General features: G+C 44.8%; 1 protein-coding gene across 2 annotated transcripts in view; it reads left to right on the top strand.

The window, feature by feature from the left end:
* The first annotated feature begins 1,470 nt into the window (after positions 1-1,470).
* PIK3R1 (phosphoinositide-3-kinase regulatory subunit 1) overlaps positions 1,471-20,126 on the top strand; it is a 92,299-nt gene continuing 73,643 nt past the window's right edge. For both annotated transcript variants that reach the window (XM_040451638.1, XM_040451636.1), the window contains exons 1-2: positions 1,471-1,582; positions 11,853-12,556. In XM_040451638.1, coding sequence (XP_040307572.1) covers positions 12,220-12,556 — 337 coding nt within the window. In that variant the 5' untranslated portion in view covers positions 1,471-1,582; positions 11,853-12,219. The remainder of the gene's footprint in view (positions 1,583-11,852; positions 12,557-20,126) is intronic.

Here is a 20,126-nt window from a genome sequence, read left to right as displayed (position 1 = left end):
TCGGTAAAGTGGTTTCTTAAACATGTAGGTAGTTCTCTACTTCTCTATCTCCACTTTAAGAGACATGTTGGAATAATAGGTCAGTACCTGAAACCTAAAACAGAAGAAACTCTTTCCATTAGAGTGTGAGTCACCTTTCAAAATGATTTTATTTTCTGAGGATACTCAATCAATTTCAGGATGTCCTCTACTTCCAACACCCAAGGAATAAACCACCAAATTCAAAGTTTGACACAAGTCTTAAGTGATGGTAAAAAAAAGAAAAAAGAAGAAGAAAAGAAAAGAAAAAAGGAAAATCCTTGCAAGGGAATTGGCAAAGAGCTGTAAAAGGGCTTTAGGGCAAGCAGGCTGGGCACGTGCAGATCTCAAAACTGCTGAAAAGAGGGATCTGCGAATAGATGTTTAAAAAGCGGATTCCTCCACGGTTTAATAGTAAAGAGCAGAACACAAGTTGCTGGCATTCCATCTCACCCGTCCTGGGAAGGTCTGAACCAACATCAGATTTTTCTTCAGCAACTAAGTAATGATTCTTAGTGGAAGAATCTGCATTTGAAAACTAACATTTAAGAGAGAGTATAATTTCATGTGAGCCTCCACTCCCTACCCGAGGGGCCGTGGTCCGCCAGAGCGACCTACATTTGCTCCGTCATGTCAAGGCTGGAAGGGATCAGTTAGCGTGCGCCCTCTTCATAAAACTCTCTTCCCCAGTCGCGGGCCCGCCTGGCTCCCAGCGGCGGCGGTGCCAGGCTGCTGGAGCTCGTGGCAGCTTGCGGGCGCTAGCCTCTCCGGCTCACCCCTTCACCCTTCCTTCACCCCGGGACGCCACGCGGATAGCGTGGTTTTTCCGCCCACTCCCGAGGCTGTGCTGGCGAGGCCGGGAATTGCAGGGCCTCCCCGCCTTGGCGAGCCCAGGAATCCGAATCCTCCCCGCCCTTGGCACTCCGCTGGGGCGCTGGGGGCTCGAAGGAGGATAGGGGTCGGCTCCAGACCCTCCGACCAGAGACGCAGCCTGTTACGTCTGAAATCATCCCCCACCTCTCCCGGCCCCACCGCCTCTGGTCCCGGAGACACCGGCAGCTGGCTGTGCCGCGGCCTGGCGCAGATCCAGAGCGCTCCGCCGCGGACCTAGCGCGGGGCCCGGCCGCCCGGGGCATCCCCGTGGCCGGGGGCGGAAGGCCGGCCCGGCGGCAGGAAGGGTCCGCAGAGCCGGAGCTCCGCCCCTCCGGCCGCCCAGCTCCAGGGCCGGCACGGTGAGTGGCGGCGGCCGAGGGCGCGGCGCCAGCGGAGAGGGGCGGAGACGTGCGCGCTGGTTGGCGCGGGCTCGGGGGCGGGGCGCGCTGGGCCGGGCCGGAGGCGGGGCCGGCGCCGGGCGTTGGAGCTGCTGGCTGACGGAGAGGAGTCGCGAGCAGCTGGAGCGGAGTTGGAGGAAGCGGCGTCCGCGACGAGGGCTGCGGGCTAGCGGGTTGGAGGCGGCGCGCTCGAATCGGGAACGGCGGGTGGGTCGAGGCCGGGTCGGAGGCGCGTCGGAGGCCGCCGCTGCAGCCTGGGCCCCGCAGAGGAAGGAAGCCGGCCGGCAGGGGAGGTAGGCGGCGGCAGCGGGTCCGGGTGTGTGTGCCCGGGAGGGGGAGGCAGTGCGTGCGCGCGCGGCTGCCGCCGTTCTCTTCCTGTCACCAGCAGCCGCTTCTCCTGCAGAGCAGAGCCGGGGGAGAGCGGGCTGGCCGCCGGCATCTCCGGCTCATGGCCAGCGTTTTGCGTGCTCCCGGCCGCCTCAGAGCTCCCGTTTCCCCGGTCCTCTTCCGAGCTGGCTCTAGCTGCACGCCGCCGGGCGCATTCGTCCCCTGAGTTGCAGGCGATCTCGGGCTGGTCTCCACCCCTCCGTTACCGCACACTTCTGAGGGTCCTTGCTGTCGCCTTGCAGTTTTCCGGGGTCCTTTACAGAGCGCCCAAACCGTTGCCTTTGAGTTAGCGGGAAGGAGCGAAGCCTTCCCCCGCGTCCTTCGGCTGCAGCCAGGGTAGCTGCTCGGGCCCTTCCCCCGAGCGGGTGGGGCGGCGGTGGTCCCCGGAGCTCGCCCCGAGCCCCCGCCCTCCGAAGTTTGTCTTCCTCCTCTTCCGGGGTGGGGGAAGTGCGCCTCGGGGCGGCTGGTCGCTGGGGCCCTAACGGCGTTTAGTGCCGGCCGGGCCTGGACAGGTTGTTGGAGGCATATTTAACCGGGTCCTCCTACAGCCCGGAAATCCAGCTTTTTGTAGCGCGGAGCGAGAGTGGAGGGACCTGCCCAGCAATATGGAGCCGGCTAGGGAGAGCAAGAGAGTGTGGCAAGCCCGAGCTAAAATATCGTGGGGGAATTATCTGGCAACCGCTGCTCTAACACTCACTTCCCAAGAGCAGAAACTGCCCCGCAGATCGCAAGACAAAGAGAACTGGAAAGCTCAGGCCAGGCACTCCAGTACCGATACATACTTTGGTAACCTGAATTGGAGCATGAACTAGAAGGGTGTGAGTGGAATGGCTGTTACATGTTGAATGCAGAATGTGTGTGAACTGGATTTGGGGAAATTCTTAGGCTTCCCTGAGTGCTGTTAACATGGAAAAGGTCTCCCTTCCACCGTTAATCCCTGGTGGAGCTGCAGCACTGTTGGTGTCTGAGTATGAGTTTACTCTTTATTGGGGGGGGGGGGAGGGTTGACTTTGGAAGCGGTACGGGGTTGGTTTTTTTCTTTTTTTCTTTTCCTGTTCTGTTCTTTTTCTCTTTGTCATTCAGTGCGAAGTACGACTGGATAAAACAGTTCCGGGTTTTGAGTGCAGCCTAAGATTGTCATTTCAGCGTAAGGAGGTTCAAGTTTTAGTTGTTAGGCGGGACATTCACCAAGCTTATTGACCTAGGCATTTATGTGGAATTGCATTTTAATGTTTCATTAGCTTGGGTTGCGTTTTCCACTTTAAAGATGGGTAGGTAAGCTACAAAAGATCGGAGTAGACATGTTTATTTCTGAGGTATGCTCTCAGAATAAAGGATCTTCAGGGTGCAAATAATTGGGAATTTGGGGAATTCTGCACAGAAGGCCGCAAATATTAATCTTAAAAAAGAAAAATAAAAGCACCCCCCCCCCCACAGTTCCTTAATACAGTTCACCTTTCTTGAAATTAACAGTTAAAACTCAGAGGATAGCTTCTTAGAAACAAAAGTTGCTTAAACTTTGGGAAGCAAGTGTTTTTTGGTTGTTACAAAGAAAATACCTTAAGAGTAATTCTTTTTTTGGGGGGGGGGGTCCCTGTAAAGTTCTAGAAGGTGTGTTTGGTTCAGAATCAAGGTTTAAACTGGAAAGGTCAGTGGAGGAGACCTACCTGCCTTACAGAATTGTTGGGTTATGTCACTGCTGGCCTCTTCAGCTTTTATATGCTAGTTGTAGGCAGGTAGTAGATAGTCATACTTTTCCATAACAATGTACGGGTTTTTATGATTGGAAGGAAGTTTTGTGTATCTCAAACTGGCTTTCAAAGTGCTATGTGCATTTGCTTTCTAACTTCCATCTTGTTTTGGGACCTGTTCTTGTCAGTTGCATAACAGAACTCTGGTGCATACTGGCTATCTGCTGTTTTATCTGCTTTTGTAAAATGATGTTATCACTGTGTCTTTTCTCACATATGATGCTGATAGTGTGAAAAAGCACTTCCCTTCCCATTGGTTAATTATATTGTCTTTTCTTAGCTATTTTTTGTTTAATTTATCAAGATCAGGAAATCCCCACAGCATAAAGTTGGTTTGGAGGAATGAAGTGGTACAATAAGTTACAGTTACCACATATTTTGGTTGTTGGTAGTGATTCTGGTAGTATGCGTTTATCTTCTGGAAATGCCAATTGTATCTAAGCTGATTTCTGAAGGGTTTTGTATCTTCAATGCAAAGATACACCACCTACCTACCCAAATCTTGTGTTGTTAAAGGTGTGACCATACCTTTAATTAAATTCTTCCGTGAATGCCGTGTGATTTTTAAATTAGTGTGTTCGTCAAAATCTCCTTTTTTTCTTAGATAGTTCATGATCAGGTTCTAAAAAGGCATCCACTCTGAAAGATTGTCCATATGCTCATTAAAACGGGAACAATTTCAGTTCACCTTTTATTGTGTTTGCATTTTGTGATTTTCAAAATGCATTTTATTGCATGAAGCGATGGTGAAGGAGCAGATTCAAAGAAAGTGATTTAATGGTTAGGTTAGATCATAGAAAGCTGAGATAATGGTTGCATTTAGAGTTTTGCTTTTAATTCTCTCACCTGTGGGGCATACACCATGCAGAAGAAAATGAGAAGTGTTTTTTTCTGTACGTTATACATTTTAAATAGGCTCCCCGCAGGTCTCCCTGTTTTGGAGGACACAGGGATTTGCCCGAGAAGGCAAGAGAATGGAGCCTCTTAGTAAAGCTGTTAGAAAATGAGGTTGCTTATCAGTGGAGGGAATGGCTTATCAATTTAGCTTTTTGCCTTAGAAGGCACAATATAAATTGTGTAACAACTATTAATAAAAGACTTAGGTTGTAAGTAATTTTTAAAATACCGGTATTATTTATTGCTTTTTTTCTCTGTCTCTTCTACCTATATCCTAATGTGATTTCTTGTTACGCTTCTGCCAACGCTCTTATTGGAATTACTTGCCTAAAAGAATGGCAATTAAAGGCCATTTCATGTACATTATGCCAAATGAGCTGAAAAATAGACTACATAATTACTCATAAACTTGTCTCTTTGGCTTATGTTAGGGTTTTTGTTTTGTTTTTTTTTTTTTTGTTTTGTTTTGTTTTGAAAGGGTACAATGAACTTAGCATAGCTTTTGCTGAAGAAAAAAATCCTGCTATAAAAACATCTTTGGAGATTTTATCTTCCCAGCACTGTCCTCCTTAAAGTAAATAAAATACATACCCACAGGCATCTGTAGTGAAAATACTTTTCACATTAAGGATCACCCCAGAAAGTACTGAAATCACAGGAATTTGGGCAAAGTGTGAGAAGACTCCAGCACTGTGCAGAGTGAGTTAATAAAGCAAGGTCCCTGGACAGGCATGCCTTGCCCCTCCCCTCCCTGGCTGGACCCCGGTGGTCCAGACCCTGGGAGGAGCGAGGGCTGCAACCTAAGGACGAAGCTCCCTTTAGTCCCTGGAGGACTGTGTTAGTGCCTGTCATCTTTTCTCTTTGAGGGCAGCTAGATCACCATATCCTGTTGGAGAAGTCTTGGCCCCTCCCTGGTCTCTCCAGAACCACCCTCTCCCTCAGGCGGGGAGAGAACTAGGTGGGCAAAGTCCACCTGCTGCCTTTATGTGTCTGTCTGAAAAGAAGTTAAGGAGACAGCAGACTTTTATTTTGGCTAACTTCAGGATGCATTTACAAGGGTTTGCAAGCTTTTAGGGGCAACACACACACACACACACACACACACACACACACACACACAAATTCCTAGCAAATTTTCCTCTTTCAGGTAGGAAGTGTATAATTGGAAGTAAGGGATGTTGAATACTAGTAGCCATAATAATAATGATATCAGTGATAACATAGCCACAATTTACTAGCTATGTAACGTCAGGCAAATTATCTAAGTTTTCTGTGCTTGTTTTCTCATCAGTAAAATGGGGATACAAATTGTATCTAGGAAGTTGTAAGGGTTAAATGAGTTGGTATATACGAAACTCTTAAGAGCTGTGCCTGATCCATAGTAAACACTACGTTGGTATTAATTGTATTAAACTCTAATTATCCAGCACAGAGCTTAGCACTTTATAGATGTAATTTCATTTAATCGTCCTAGTAACCCTGTAAGGTGCAGGTTTGCTTATTGTATCTGCCTCATAGATGATAAAATTGTGCCACGGAGAGATCTGAGTAACTTGCCCAAGGTTAAAAATCCAGACAGTGATGGGGACAGCTGCCCGCGTCTGAAGCTCAGTGCTTATACTAATCTTCTTGCTAAGACTTTTGCAAAATAGCGCTGCATTTTCACAAGAGGAGCCAGTTCAGATCATCTTCCTTAGTCCTCTTCGTTCCATGGCCTTTTCCTCAGTACCTGTTCACCGTGATGAGGCAGAGAACCAGAATAGTCACCCCCCTGGCCTTTCCCGGGTGATGGCATATGTTTCTGAGGCCCCTCAGAAGCTGCTGGAGGAGCATCGGCATCTTTCTGCCAGCCTCCTGGTGATGACTCCAGCTGGACCTGGGTCTCTGTTCTCTGCCCCTCCTCAGGTGCTCCGGCTCTGTGTCATCACTTGGTTTTCTGCAGAGTCCTGCCTCCTGGTTATTTCACCTAGTACCCCTGTACTGTCCTGTACCCTTCCTAGCCTCACTGCTCCTGGGGTGCCAAACGGGCTTGCAGGCAGGAGTCTTCATCTAAACACTCTGCTTGCCCACAGTAGGGACTCAGCCCCGAGGGTTGCAATCATCAGCACGTTCTGGTTGGTTTGAAAATGAATGGGGGTGTTTGATGACTATTGATTTAGGTTCAATTTAACTTTGCTCTGACTTTGATTTTTATGATTTCCAGAACACTATACTTGAAAGGTGGAAAGCTTTTTAAATAATTTCTTAATTTAGGTTGGGAGCTTGCCCTAGACTCAGACCTAGCACCAGGAGGACAGAGAAATGGAATGTAGGGGCGTGGGGGTCGGGGTCCGTGAACACTCCATGGCCTTTGCATCTGAGTCGAACATCCAATGTGTGCTGGGACCCAGTGCCGGACTGCTAATTTAACCACAGGATAGAATTGTATGATTAGAGTATATTCTTGATTTATTTGAAGTGATTTTAATATATCTTACATTCCTTCCTCCCATTAAGTTTGCTAAATCCTTGTCCTTTGTAAAAGGGAAGTAAGTCAACACAAAGTCAGAGCACTTTGCAAAGACTTTTGTTTGGTTCTCTGCCAGAATGCCTGCAGGTTAGAGTGTTAAATTGAAAATTTTGGGGCGCCTGGGTGGCGCAGTCGGTTAAGCGTCCGACTTCAGCCAGGTCACGATCTCGCGGTCCGTGAGTTCGAGCCCCGCGTCAGGCTCTGGGCTGATGGCTCGGAGCCTGGAGCCTGTTTCCGATTCTGTGTCTCCCTCTCTCTCTGCCCCTCCCCTGTTCATGCTCTGTCTCTGTCTGTCCCATAAATAAATAAAAACGTTGAAAAAAAAAATTAAAAAAAAAAAAAAGAAAATTTACTTTGAGGTATTTGAACATTAAGAAGTCATGGATTGCTGATTGTCGGACATCAGACACAACTTTATTTTGAGGCCCAGAATAAGAATAGATCAGTATCTTAGCAAAGAGAGAAAATACACTTCTGATAAATGGTGTGACAGGCAGTCTTTGAAAAATTGGAAGACTGGAGCACAATAATTACTGTTAAAGAAATTTTGAACCATTATATGTGATGTTATGTGAGTAAGCTTGTTATTGGTTGATGGGATTTCTTTATACCTGTTACAGTAATTTACATGTGCAGTAGCTTAGAGCCCAGATTAGAAAACTGCATTACTTATTTGAAAACGTTAATTTATGGATGCTAGATATTTTTCACATATAAAACCTTTACTGTGTTAACAATTATGTTGGGCCTAGGTGGAAATAGTTTATTGGACAGGTGAACATAGCCAAGGAGATTAGAGCCATAATCTTGTGAATCTTGGCAACATGTATCTGGTCAATCTGGATAGTTTGGGCTCCAAATTGATCTTAGGAGGGTTATGTTACACAGGCAATGCCGGTGCCTCAGGCTGCCGAGTTTTCTGCAGTCCTGGGGAGAATTTGAGGGTAAGGGAAAAACGAAAAACAAAACACTTGCCAGTTGTCAAGATATGATAGCTCTTGTGACTGTGGTTTAATGTTTCCCATATCCCCCCTCAGGAGGAGCTGAGTTGTTAGAAATTGTGTAGTCAGGGGCCTGGGACAGCGGTAGGGGACATAGATGCCAAGAGGGGTACAGGTGGCAGTAGTTGAAGCTCTTAGAGCAAAAGTGGGCAGGATTCCAGAAGTGGGCAGCCTTCCAGAAGTGATGTGCCCAGTATTCTTTTATTCATAGTTTATAGACTTCTTTGGCAAGGATGCATTTTACTGAAGTCTCTTTGGAAGAAAATTTGCATTGTCTAAGATACTGGGTCCTGAACTTGATGGGACTGCTGCCAGGTTGTAGTGGCTTTTCTTGGCAGGTGTGTTTGTGAAAGAGCCACAGACACTATCAGTAGGGCCACTGTCACAGAGAGTAAATAGAAAGCAGACATTCAAGGTTAATCTGGGGGGCCAGAGTATGCAGGCAAGGAATCTGCATCATTAACCCAATGGACCCACCAGGGCTGTCTTTTGTCATCAAAGCAAGTTGAATTTGGGCAGTAGGTTTTCGTGGTGTTAAAAGTGGTAGACCTGGAGCTAAAGTACTTGAAGGTGACTTGTGATTCCTCGCATCAGTTGATCAGTGTTACCATGGCCAAGGTACTAAATTCTTTGTTATCTCAGTATCCTCCTCTGCAAAATGAGAACATTGATAGTGCTGCCTCAGGGTTATGCTGAGTATTGATCCAACATGCTGGGGCGCGTATAGATCCCATTAAGCGTTAGATGATTCTGATTGAATGAGTTAATACACACAGAGCTCCCAGTAAGTATTAGATAAGGAGGAAGAGGAAAAAGATTGGATAGATTAGCATACATACAGCTTCCAGTAGTGTTAGATGATGCCCGTGATGACCAATATGACAGTGACCGTCATTGAAATGGGATGGCCATCGGGAGAAATTGTGTATTGTGCAGCAGGGTAGAAGAGCCTGCCTCTTCTCCCTGGCCAAGACAGGATAGGGACAGGACACTATCCAGTCCCCACCCACATGACTAATCAGCTCTCCCTCTTCTCTTACAAGGTTGCTCTCCAACCACTTTGTTGGCACTGAATCTTGGCCAACCTTGAATTGTTTTGATTGATCTTCGTGCCCTTGGCATTGTTGAGTCCCAGAAGACAGGAATGGTGTGTTCTTATAATCTTAGCGTCATAGAAGATGTGGCTTTTTTGTTTTGTTTTGTTTTTGTTTTTGTTTTTGTTTTTTAAATCCAATGAGAGCCCAGAATTCTGCGCAGGATTCTTCTAACAGGGAAAGTCAGGTTCTCCTTACAAACATTGAGGGACGGGAATTTGTAGAGATATATGGGTCTCTGGCACCTGGGTGGGAATTGCTAACTCTCAGGTCTGGCCTTCTTGAGGTCATCAAGTTCCTCAGGGTTTTTTTCCTCTTTGCACAGATTTAGCCTCAGGCCAACATTAGTATAATTTTCAGGTTTGCAAAACCTTGACCACACGTGGAGCCTCTTAGTGTGGCCTCCGCTGTTGAGGAACATGCATATCTACAGAGGTGTGCTGTGATGGGGGGCCTGGTGGCTGCAGAGGGCTGTGTGGGGGAGAGAGTGATTAAGAGAGACAGGGTGGGAGGGAGAGAGAAAGGGAGGAAGAGAGGGAGCATAAAATACTCGCCATTCTGTGAAGAATCTCACCAAACTGGCCCACTGGGTTGTTGAAATAGAGGAAGCCATAGGCAGCAGCTGGTGGGAAGATCTCTCCAACCTACTAGTTGAAGATGTTTTTTTTTTTTTTTCTTTCCATAAAGACCTACATTGCCAGGAAAAGCTAACAAAAATTTCAAGGCAGATTTGGAGGAATTAAATTATTCTTAGGCATGTTGCCTGGTTTCCAGGCATTTAGGGATATGTAAATTTTCATGTTCTTTAGAGTTCTGTGTCTCATTTGTACAGAGTACATTAGTACTAAAAACGAAATTTGCTAGTTCTACATTTTTGTGTGAATTTCTGCAGTGAATATTTAATTTGATCCTGGATCTATCAAAAGGAGAGGTTGTCTTCAAACATAATATAGTTTATTTTTCTCCTACACCCTGCTGGTTGCTTTAATTTTTTTTAATCCGATGACTGAAACACAAAGTAGAATATCTATCTCAAATTAATATTCTTACTCTGCAAAGGTTTCCAGTGTTTGTTTTTTAGTTCTTTTAATTTTAACTCTCCTAAGAGTGTTATTGTACTATGGCTAAGAGGCTCTATAACCGTGTAAAGTTGAATGCTTTATGCTTCTGAATGCCAACATTACTGTCTGCGATTAGATCTTACTTCTTAAGATGCATACGCCGATGAGTTCCTTTAATACTAAACATCTAAAGTGGCCCCACTCGTTAAAACGTATCAAGCTGTCTTTGATATAGAACACTGATATTCTGTGGCTGTCGCGGATGGCTTTGTGACTTGGCCAGCTTAACTGAAACCTTTAGGTTGCTTTTACTCTTTGTAATAAAGATAGCATTGAGAAACAACTAGGGTGCAAAGCGTGTACATGGACACCCTGTTCTATTGGCAGGCAGGCCTCTTGCTGACTTTCCCTCTCGAGAGTCTGGAATCCCTCTGCCTCCACTATGTTAAAAAAAAGAGAAAAGCTTGCAACTGCTCGTTTTCCCCGACACTGGGGCTGTCTTTCCAGGGTGATCTCCCACAAGCATCTCTGCTTTCTCTTCAGTTCCTTAACTCCTCAAATTCTAGTTAGTATCCTCAATACCTCTAGACTGGGGTCTGCTTTCTCAAAAGCCAGTGATGATGCGGTGATGGGCAGAGCCCAGGTTACCTGGCCTTGCCTCACTTTCCTCCCTGCTGGAGGCCCCTGTGGGATTTGGTCTCAGGGATTCGCTTTTCCCACCAAAACCGTCTAATTTATTATTTCCCGCACATAGGGTTTGTGTCCAAAGCTTGACTTTGCCTTTTCAGGTGTGTTCAGCAAACCCCAGTGTTTGATCCTTGCATCATTTTTTAACCTTTAATATTTTTCCTTGTGAGTTCCTCCATTCCACTGAGTTCAGGCTTGCCTTATTTGCAGCTGATCACCAGATCTGTAGCATGTTCCCTGTCTTAGAGTCCCAGACCAGGTTTTCCCCTGCCTCCCACCGTCCTTGCATCTGTAAGCCTGTCAGTCCTCTTGGCTTCCCTTTGCCTGATACCCGTGGCTAAATTCTTTTAACGAACTCAGGTTCAGGCCTTTTGCTGCTGTCCTGACCCACATTTGAGCATCGCCGCATCCACTCAGGCTTCTTCGGCAGCGTCTGTTATTTCATTCTTCTCCTTTCCATACCTTCTGCTGCCACCTTGGTTCATGCCCTCAGGACCCTTTTGCCCAGACCACTGCAGAACACGGTTGACACCTTTCCTCACCTCTTCTATCCCTATGCCAATCTGTCCTAGTCGCTGTTACTAGATTGAGATTCTTTAAGTGCATCTCTGACCTTGCTGCTCCCCTCTCTCCACGCATTTTCAGTGGCGTCCTAAATTGGACCACATGACTCACAAACTCAGTGCAGGCATGCATCATGTCATATAACCCCTACCTATCTTCCTAATCCAGATCCAGTGTTCCCTCTTTGGCTTCAGATGGATTGGACTGCCTGTTCTAGCTCTTCCCAGAATATGACATTTGCTTAGTCACATCTGTACGTAAGATCATGCTACACATTCCATTCTGTCTTCAGATCCCTGCAGTTGGATGTGGTCCCTCCCTCATCAAACCCAATAGCACTTAGTCTCTGCCTGTCTTAGGGTACTGACCTAGTGTTATGGTTCCTTGTTTACCCTTCTTATCTCTGAGACGCTGCCACATGCCAGCACACCTCCCACCCCTGCCTGGTGTTCTTACTAATCTTTGTTGTATGTATCATGTTGAGCAATAGCACAACGGCCTGTGCATGTATGCCAAATTGATTAAATACTTGTTGAATGGAAGTAGAAATTCAAATTCACACAGATGGCAAAGTGTGATGTTCATTCATAAGCCTTGTTTTTCCTTTGCTAGGTGAAGCTCGCGTGTGGAGTGCAACAGTAAAATCAGACGCCAGATGGACAGTGTGACAAGAGTGTCAGAAAGGATTGGGCCTCGCTGTGAGAGTCAGCCTGGAGGCCAAGCGTTGATGAGTTGCTGAAAAGGAAGCCAGTGGGAGGACTGCGGGCCGCAGAGGAAGTGGCACTCTGTCTTCAGTCACACCATTGATGGAGGACAGATGGACAGCCGGACATCCAGTCACCTCTCCTTTTAAACCTTTGGAGAGTTGTCCTTTGTCCTCTGCTGGACACATATTAGGAATCTTAACATACTCTCTGAATTCGCTTTCCATAGAAACGTAAAATCAGACTGCAGTGTGTAACGTGACAGGTTTGCAACCATGAGTGCCGAGGGCTACCAGTACCGGGCGCTGTATGATTACAAAAAGGAACGAGAAGAAGATATTGACTTGCACTTGGGCGATGTATTGACTGTGAATAAAGGGTCTTTAGTAGCTCTTGGATTCAGTGACGGACAGGAAGCCAGGCCTGAAGAAATTGGCTGGTTAAATGGTTATAATGAAACCACGGGGGAAAGAGGGGACTTTCCAGGAACTTACGTTGAATATATTGGAAGGAAAAAAATCTCGCCTCCCACACCAAAGCCCCGACCACCTCGACCCCTTCCTGTTGCACCAGGTTCTTCAAAAGCTGAAGCAGACAGTGAGCAACAACAAGGTCAGTGTTAATGAGCGATTGCTTCGTGGTGCACCCCCGCTCCCCCTCCCCCCCCCTTTTTTTTTTAAGGAAAAGCCTACGATTTGCGTCAGACTGTAGTGTGCTCTCAGCAGAAACTTACTTTGACAGCCTTACCTCAATTTATATATGGTACATAAAAACTGGGTCAACCATTACAAGACTGGAAATTTGTGTTTGTGGGGTAGGGAGTTGTCAAAAGACGGAGATGGTGTATGAGAACTTGGTCACTGCCTTGAAACCCTGTTTTTATAGTTGCCATTGAATTAAACATCTCTTGCATCCTTATTCTTCAATTGCTCGTAATACATATAAATAATCCTTTAAGGAAAGAAGAGGGTAAGTCTAACGTCAGTAGATGTAACGTTAATTTGATTGGTATGGAGAAATGTAGAAAGTAATAAAGTGACCCCAGAACTCAGGAGAGAAGAAACCATTGTTTTTATAACCTGGTATCTACCTCTGGGTTTCCTCTCCAGAAACACTGTGGCTGCAGCTGAAACCTAATCCTGTACTCAGTCTAGGTGTAGAGGGAGTTCCCTTCCTTCATCAGCAATGTCATTTGTAGCATTAATGCCTCTACGGTGCTTGGCCCTCATGAGAAGAAAAAACTTACTGAATACTTTTCTTAAATGGAAACCACCTTGATTCAAAAACCACTCCTTGATCCTGGAGATGGTCCACATTCTAGCTTTGTGCACAGCTGGTCGTTTAAGATTTTTCTTCTGTTCGTTTTCACACAAAGACCAGCCCTTTGCTCCGTTTTGCTGTTACCACCTTTGTTAAATACTCATTTCTTCATCGGTAAATTTCAAGCTTTTTGTTCTTTCTTTTTTTTTTTTCTTTCCCCTACATAAATTTTTTTTTTTTTTTTTCTCAGACTGAGAAAGGTTTGGCAAGGTATGTTTCAAACAGGTGGGCCCATTTGCCGTGGTTGCATGTTGAGTAAAACTGCCTGTGGCATTACAGTGTCTTTCTGGAAGGGATTCTGATACAATCATGCCTTCTTGAACGTTGGCTTATTCTAGCACATATGAATGAGGTAACAAGAATAAAGGAGTAGAATGCAAGGATAAATAGCTGCTTTTTAGCAATGGGTAGCAATAGGATAGGGAATATTTTTAAAAGTCAAGGGTAACGGCCTAGAGATACCTGAAGGGATGTGCTCTTTCCTCCCCTGCCCGACCCAACAGGGATACTTGTTTGATGAACATTATACCGTACTTTATAAATCATGTCCAGATAGTGTCTTCTACTGTACAGTTCCGAAGCAAAAGTTAATTTTTTGTGCAACAAAAACATAAAACACTGACTCTGCATATGTATATATGGTTTTGTCAATCATTGTGTTTCATTTAGCAGATAGGAAGTATACATGCAGTTGGGCCCCCCCCACCACCAAACTACCTATTTTTAATTTGTTTATGTTTTGAGTTAAAAAAAATTCAAAAGGAAAAATTACTTAATTTGTCCCAGAATACAAAAGATTACAGAATCCTACAAGTATCTGTGTGGGATTACCAGAGAAGATAAAAGGTGGAAAAAGGGATACCCTGTTGAGATTAGTGACACAAGATTCTGTAAAAGTAATTTCTAAGCAAAATTGCATTTGAAAACTGCCATTAGGTATAACTTTTCATTATAAGCAAAGTGATTTTCTCTTTTTAAAGTCCGAACCTATTTTATAATGCTTGCTTTCTCATCTGATGCGGTGACAGTAGAGATTTTTAACAGCTTTTTCCTTTTTTCTTTTTACTACATGGAAAGTGGACTAAATGAAATTTTCAGCAGAATTTAAGAAAGAAACCGTGACATTGTGCATTCAGATATTAGAAAGAGCTGGCCTAAATATAAATGAGTCATTAGGAGTAACTGAAAGATTGAATAGGCAGTTGAAATGGGAGATGGTGAGAGGGCTTTGGTACTAAACTGTAGATTCTCCAGAAATGTAACCTTCTAGTCTCATTTACATATCTATGACTGCTATGAAGTAAGAATTCAGTAGCTCCTAGTAGTTGCATGTCACATTGACAAGGAAAGTAGTTGTAAGGACAACTATGGGATTCACTTTCTTTTTGCCCACGTGTATGTTTACTTGGAAGGCTCTGCAGTGACAGATTGTGGGACAGACAGAGAGGATAGTTCTTTTCTTGCTGTCACTGAATTCTTTAGCCCTTTTTTCCTTTTATTCCCCTCTCCTAACTTGATTTAACCTGTTTTTCGTGTTTGACTGTCTTTATTTTATTTTGAAGGTTACCCCTGAGGTCTAAGGATCAAATGCGGTCCTCCTGTTGAGATAGTGTGCCGTGGGGAGTTGGCACACCCTGTAATGGGAATGGGATAGATAGAAGGTGCTCACGCCTGCCTGCCTACTAATTGTGTGGTTCTTGTCTCCTGCTCTTGCAACGTACTCTCCTTTTATTTTTTTAATGTTTATTTTTATTTTTATTTTTATTTCTTTCTTTTTCTTTTTCTTTTTGGGGGGTGAGAGAGAGAGAGAGAGAGAGTGCAAGCAGGGGAGGAGCAGAGAGAGAGGGAGTCACAGAACCTGAAGCAGACTCCAGGCTCTGAGCTGTCAGCATAGAACCCAATGTGGGGCTCGAACCCACAAACCCTGAGATGATGACCTTAGCTGAAGTTGGATGCTTACTGACTGAGCCACCCTGGCACCCTTTAAAAATTTTTTTTAAAGTTTATTTTGAGAGGGAGAGTGTGAGCGAGCTTGTGCATGCAAGTGAAGAAGGGACAGAGAGAGAGAAAATCCCAAGAGAGCTCTGTGCTGTCCAGTCAGAGCTTGATCCCATGACTTGAGTCGAGATTAAGAGTTGGATGCCTAACTGACTGAGCCACCACCCAGGTGCCCTGTCTCTTCTTTTTTTTTTAATTTTTTTTTCAACGTTTATTTATTTTTGGGACAGAGAGAGACAGTGCATGAACGGGGGAGGGGCAGAGAGAGAGGGAGACACAGAATCGGAAACAGGCTCCAGGCTCTGAGCCATTAGCCCAGAGCCCGCCGCGGGGCTCGAACTCATGGACCGCAAGATGGTGACCTGGCTGAAGTCGGACGCTTAACCGACTGCGCCACCCAGGCACCCCCCCCTGTCTCTTCTTAAAAGAAAGTTGTCATTGAGCTTTGGCCAAAAGTAGACTTTGTGTGAGGGATTCCTTCTTACATAATAGAACCCACTTTTCCACTTTCCGTGAATGTTCCTGGAAATAAAGGTGTGAAGGTTAGTTTTTGAAATTCCTTTGAAAATCCGATAAACCTTCCACCAGTACATTTTGCGTACAGTGTCTGAGGAAGCCCAACCCGTGGATTGAATTAAATGTGTGAATTGCACATTGTTGTGTTGATTGGACTTCGAGTCATTCATTCACCACGAATTGCATCCCTGTTTTGTGCCAGAAAGTAGTGATGAAAATCGGCATCTAGATTTGAGAGGGATAGCATGCCTTCTGGTACCCTGGCCTTCCTCCTGCTACCTCAGGACTCTGCTTCCTTCCCTCCGCTTGGGCAGCTCTTGGGTGACCTACCGTCAGCTCTTGGCTCAAATCTCACGGAGGCTGGCTCTGCTCTCCTTACTTTACGTGGCGACATGCCCCTCTGCTTTCACAAAGCACTTACTTACCATGTTGATATTTTATCATCTTTCCCTCTGGTAGACTGTAGGCTCCATGAGGGCGAGGGTCTTGGTTGTCCCTCCATTATCCCAAGCATCTAGAACAGTGCAGTAGGTTCTCAGTAAGTGGATAAAGGCTTGCTTCCGAGGTTCATCATCTAGCTGTTTCACATCCCAGGTGACTTGAAAGGAGCCATGTGCTTTGTATGTTCTACACAGGCACACAAGGCTGTGACAGCCCATCCTGTTTTTAGAAATCACAGTTTCTTTGTTCTTTCACACCATTCACATCTGAGGAACCTTGCAGCCTTGGCCGTGACCGTTGCATGCCATGTCTCCAAAGCTGTTATTTAATACTCCAGGGCTTGGGATAGGTAGTTCTGCTAGTGGGAAGTGTGTTAAGCTGATAGTGGGTACTGTCAGCCACTTAAGCAAAGTGATGAGAACATGTGTCAAAAGCAGCAAGTGTCTTCAGGCACAGATTTTATTCCCTCTCCCCTGGTTTCACCTGCTTCCCTTTGCGTGGGGGCTAAAATTGCCAACGAGAGTGTCCCATTACACTTGCCCACAACGCAGTCAAGCCCTGTTTGACCTTCGGAGACAACTCCCTTGCAAACAGGTGAAGGGTGTGCAAAATGGGTGTCACGTGGTCTTTGGGGGCACCATGCTGTTGAAAGACTACACTGGCTCCTTCTGCGTTAGGCTCTTCAGACACTGGCATTCCATCCCTGAACACACAGCCCCATCCAGCCATGGTCCCCACTTCTTTGTACACCAAGAAATGGTGGAGGTGGAGATGTAGGGATAGAGGAATGAAAATGTATTCCTTTCTTACGTAAGTAAACCGTGCCGCGGGGCTATTTCTTGAAACCGCATTTTGCGATTCTTTAATTATAAAGTCACGGTCACGTAGAATATTTAGACTAGTGAGATCCTAGGGACAAACTAGAATCTAGTTTACTCTACAAACTAGTGACCGTGTTAGTTTGAATAGAACAAACATTGGAATCTGCTCACTTTCGAGGTCACTTAGGGGTCCGAGTTTGTACCCACCTCTGTCCCCCGTCTACACACCCCTTACCACCCCCATTGCGGACCCTGACCGTGAGTCCCAGGGGCCAGCTGGTTCCACATATAAAACATGAAGCATACATTTGGTAAGACCGATTTTAAATTTTGATCAAAACTCTTTCTAAACAGAAAAGGCAAAAAGCTTCTAACTTGTCTTTGCTTTCAAGGTTCCCCCAGCCATGTTATTTTTACATTTATCACACTCAGCATCTGAGTGCCCCTCCGTGGTTGTCATTCGCCGTCTAGAAGGCAAGGCTGTAATAAATCACATAAATTGACTATACTGTACGGAGGTCACAGAAGATAGCGACCTGATCCCAAGTTGCACACCTTTGCTGAGACTCGTGGTCATAACTTACTGCTGTTACTCCCCCAGATAGTACCCGTGAAAGCAATCGGCTTTGCTTCACAAAGCCCTGCCTTTATGAATTCTGTTTCAGTTGCGATTAGACCTTGTCATAACTTTCTGCACCTTTTTTCCTACTTAAGTGAGACTTGGCTGTGAGGTCAGAGCATCGTCCTGCCGATGTCCCCTGAATGGTGGGGTAACACACCCGACTTTTGGTGCTGACTGCCCACCCGGCTTTGTCCATGCTGCTTGTGTGAGAAAGCAAGGCTGGTTAGAGGGTATTTGAAGGTGAAGGCTATAGAGCTCTGCCTCTGACTTCTGACCAACTAGAAAGTTTAGTCAGCATGCTAGAGATTTTTAGCCAGGTGTAAAAATTTAAGTGTTTGACCTCTGTGTTTTAGTATGAAATGAAATACATTTCCAAAGGATATCATCAATAGAATTGATTGGAGACTAGGTGCGGAGAAAACAAATGTGCTAATTATTTCTGATAAGATCAGATATGTGCCTGACCACTTCTCTTACAATCCCAGAATATATTACTCCTGTGTTAAGTTACATATTATAGTTCTCCCCTCTTGAGTGTCAGCACTGCTGTTCTTTTTTGCTAGATTCTTGACTTTTAAGACATTTTTCCTGCGAATTTGAAATTTAGTTATTTGTCTCCCCAGAAATGTGAAGGGAAAGAAGAGTAATCCCAATGAACAATTTCCATATCCTTGAGAAGAAAATTGACAGAGAAAAACTTCTCACCTTGGCTGCTTTTTGCCAGAAAAGTTCTGCTGGGAGCTGGCTGGCCATGTTCAGAACTCTAGGCAAACCCTGATGGCAGATGAGTAGGGAGGATCCCTTAGTACCCCCACACAGAGAGGAAGACATTCCTCCCTCCTTCCTCCAGTCTCTTATTTGACCAGAAGGGCTCTGTTTTCTCTTTTCCAGGACAGTTAAGTTCCAGGTTACAGATAAGACATTATTTGAGGAAAAGATTTCTGCCGTGTTACCATGACCTGTGTCATGTAGAATCACAGAGCTTTGGTACGGAAGTGATGATACTTTCTTAGGTGAGATATATGTTCAGATGATTTCCTCAAGGGTTCTGGCTATCAACATTTCATTATGTGCTCTTTTTTCCAACATGGGTAAAACGTCCAATGTCCCTATCTGTACAACCTAAACAAAGCCTCCACACCTCTGCCTCAAACAGGATCTTTGTCAAGTGGAGTGAGCCTCTTCTGTGTCCTAGCCACCCAGCTAATGGTGATGCTCTAATGAAATTTTCTTTACCATAAAAATAGAACTCTGTCTTGCGAAAATGTTTCCTTTTGCATTTAGTCGTCAGTAGATTCTTTGATAACTTTGAGGTCAATCTTTCTGGTTTCTAGGTGAACGCATCTTTGTCGAAGACAGGAGAAATGCTGATTAATAAGTACTTCTTCCCAAAGTCAGGGTTTGAGAAAATAATTGAAATTACTGAGTTTAACAACAAATGGTGCCTTGCATCTGCTAAGTAGCATCCAGACAGGGGAGAATTTTGTATCTCTGGCAAGAAAGAATAGCAAATATGTGATGCCATACACATACCCATGTTTTTCTTTGTAAAACAGATGTTAGCAGTACAGCTGACTGTTGTTTGTATGTGCATCTTCGTTGCAAACACATTTCCATGAGGAATGACACAAAATTGGTTTGAAGGCTGAGGTAGGGGGAAAAATAACTTGGTGTGATGGCTGGAAACGAGAAGCATAATTGCATGATGGATTATATCTAATGTTTCGAGGTCTTGGTCAGTTTTATAGCATTGAGTACCAAAACAGTTCTTAGGCTTTCATTGAAACTAATCTAAATAGAGAAGGTCAAGGTGCACTAGAAGTTGGCTTTATTTTCATTTCTTGGGTATAATCCCTAAAATGTCAAGTTTAACAAGATAACTGTCAGAATACTTTATAAATGTGTTATTCTTACTTACTAATTTCTATAAACGGCCACAGTATTTTGTTTTTACTATGATAATTCCATGCACTCTACATTGTTAAAATGCTCTGATAAAATAGAACTTGCACTTGAAAACAAAAACAAGCAGCAGATCTTCCTGTTTAATTATGTATGCACAACTTTGTCCCAGTGGCTTTCTGCCATCGAAAGCATGGCTGTCACTTTCAGGAATACCTTTTCTGGATACTTCTTGCTTGGAGGTATTTGCATTCATCTGTTCATCTATTTTCAGTTGATAGCTTGTATTATGCGGTGCCTATGGATTCATCTATCCCGTCACAGTTTGAGGCATACTGAAGTTCTGACTGTGAATTTATTACACTGTATTGTAGGAGACTGTTGGTAATTTGATGATCAAATGTGATATCCAAGATAGTAAAGATGTTGGTATAAGTGAAATATAAATCTCTATGATACATTATTAGAGTCAGAAATTCCACTCTACTTTGCTTCCTCTAAATTCCTTAATCCTTCTTCCTCTTCCTGCCCTTCTCCTCCTCCTCCCCTTCCTCCTCCTCCT

This window comes from Herpailurus yagouaroundi, unplaced genomic scaffold (assembly GCF_014898765.1).
Source record: "Herpailurus yagouaroundi ecotype Mexico unplaced genomic scaffold, PumYag 29, whole genome shotgun sequence".
Classification (NCBI taxonomy): Eukaryota; Metazoa; Chordata; class Mammalia; order Carnivora; family Felidae; genus Herpailurus; species Herpailurus yagouaroundi.
This window is presented reverse-complemented; position numbering and strand designations above follow the sequence as displayed.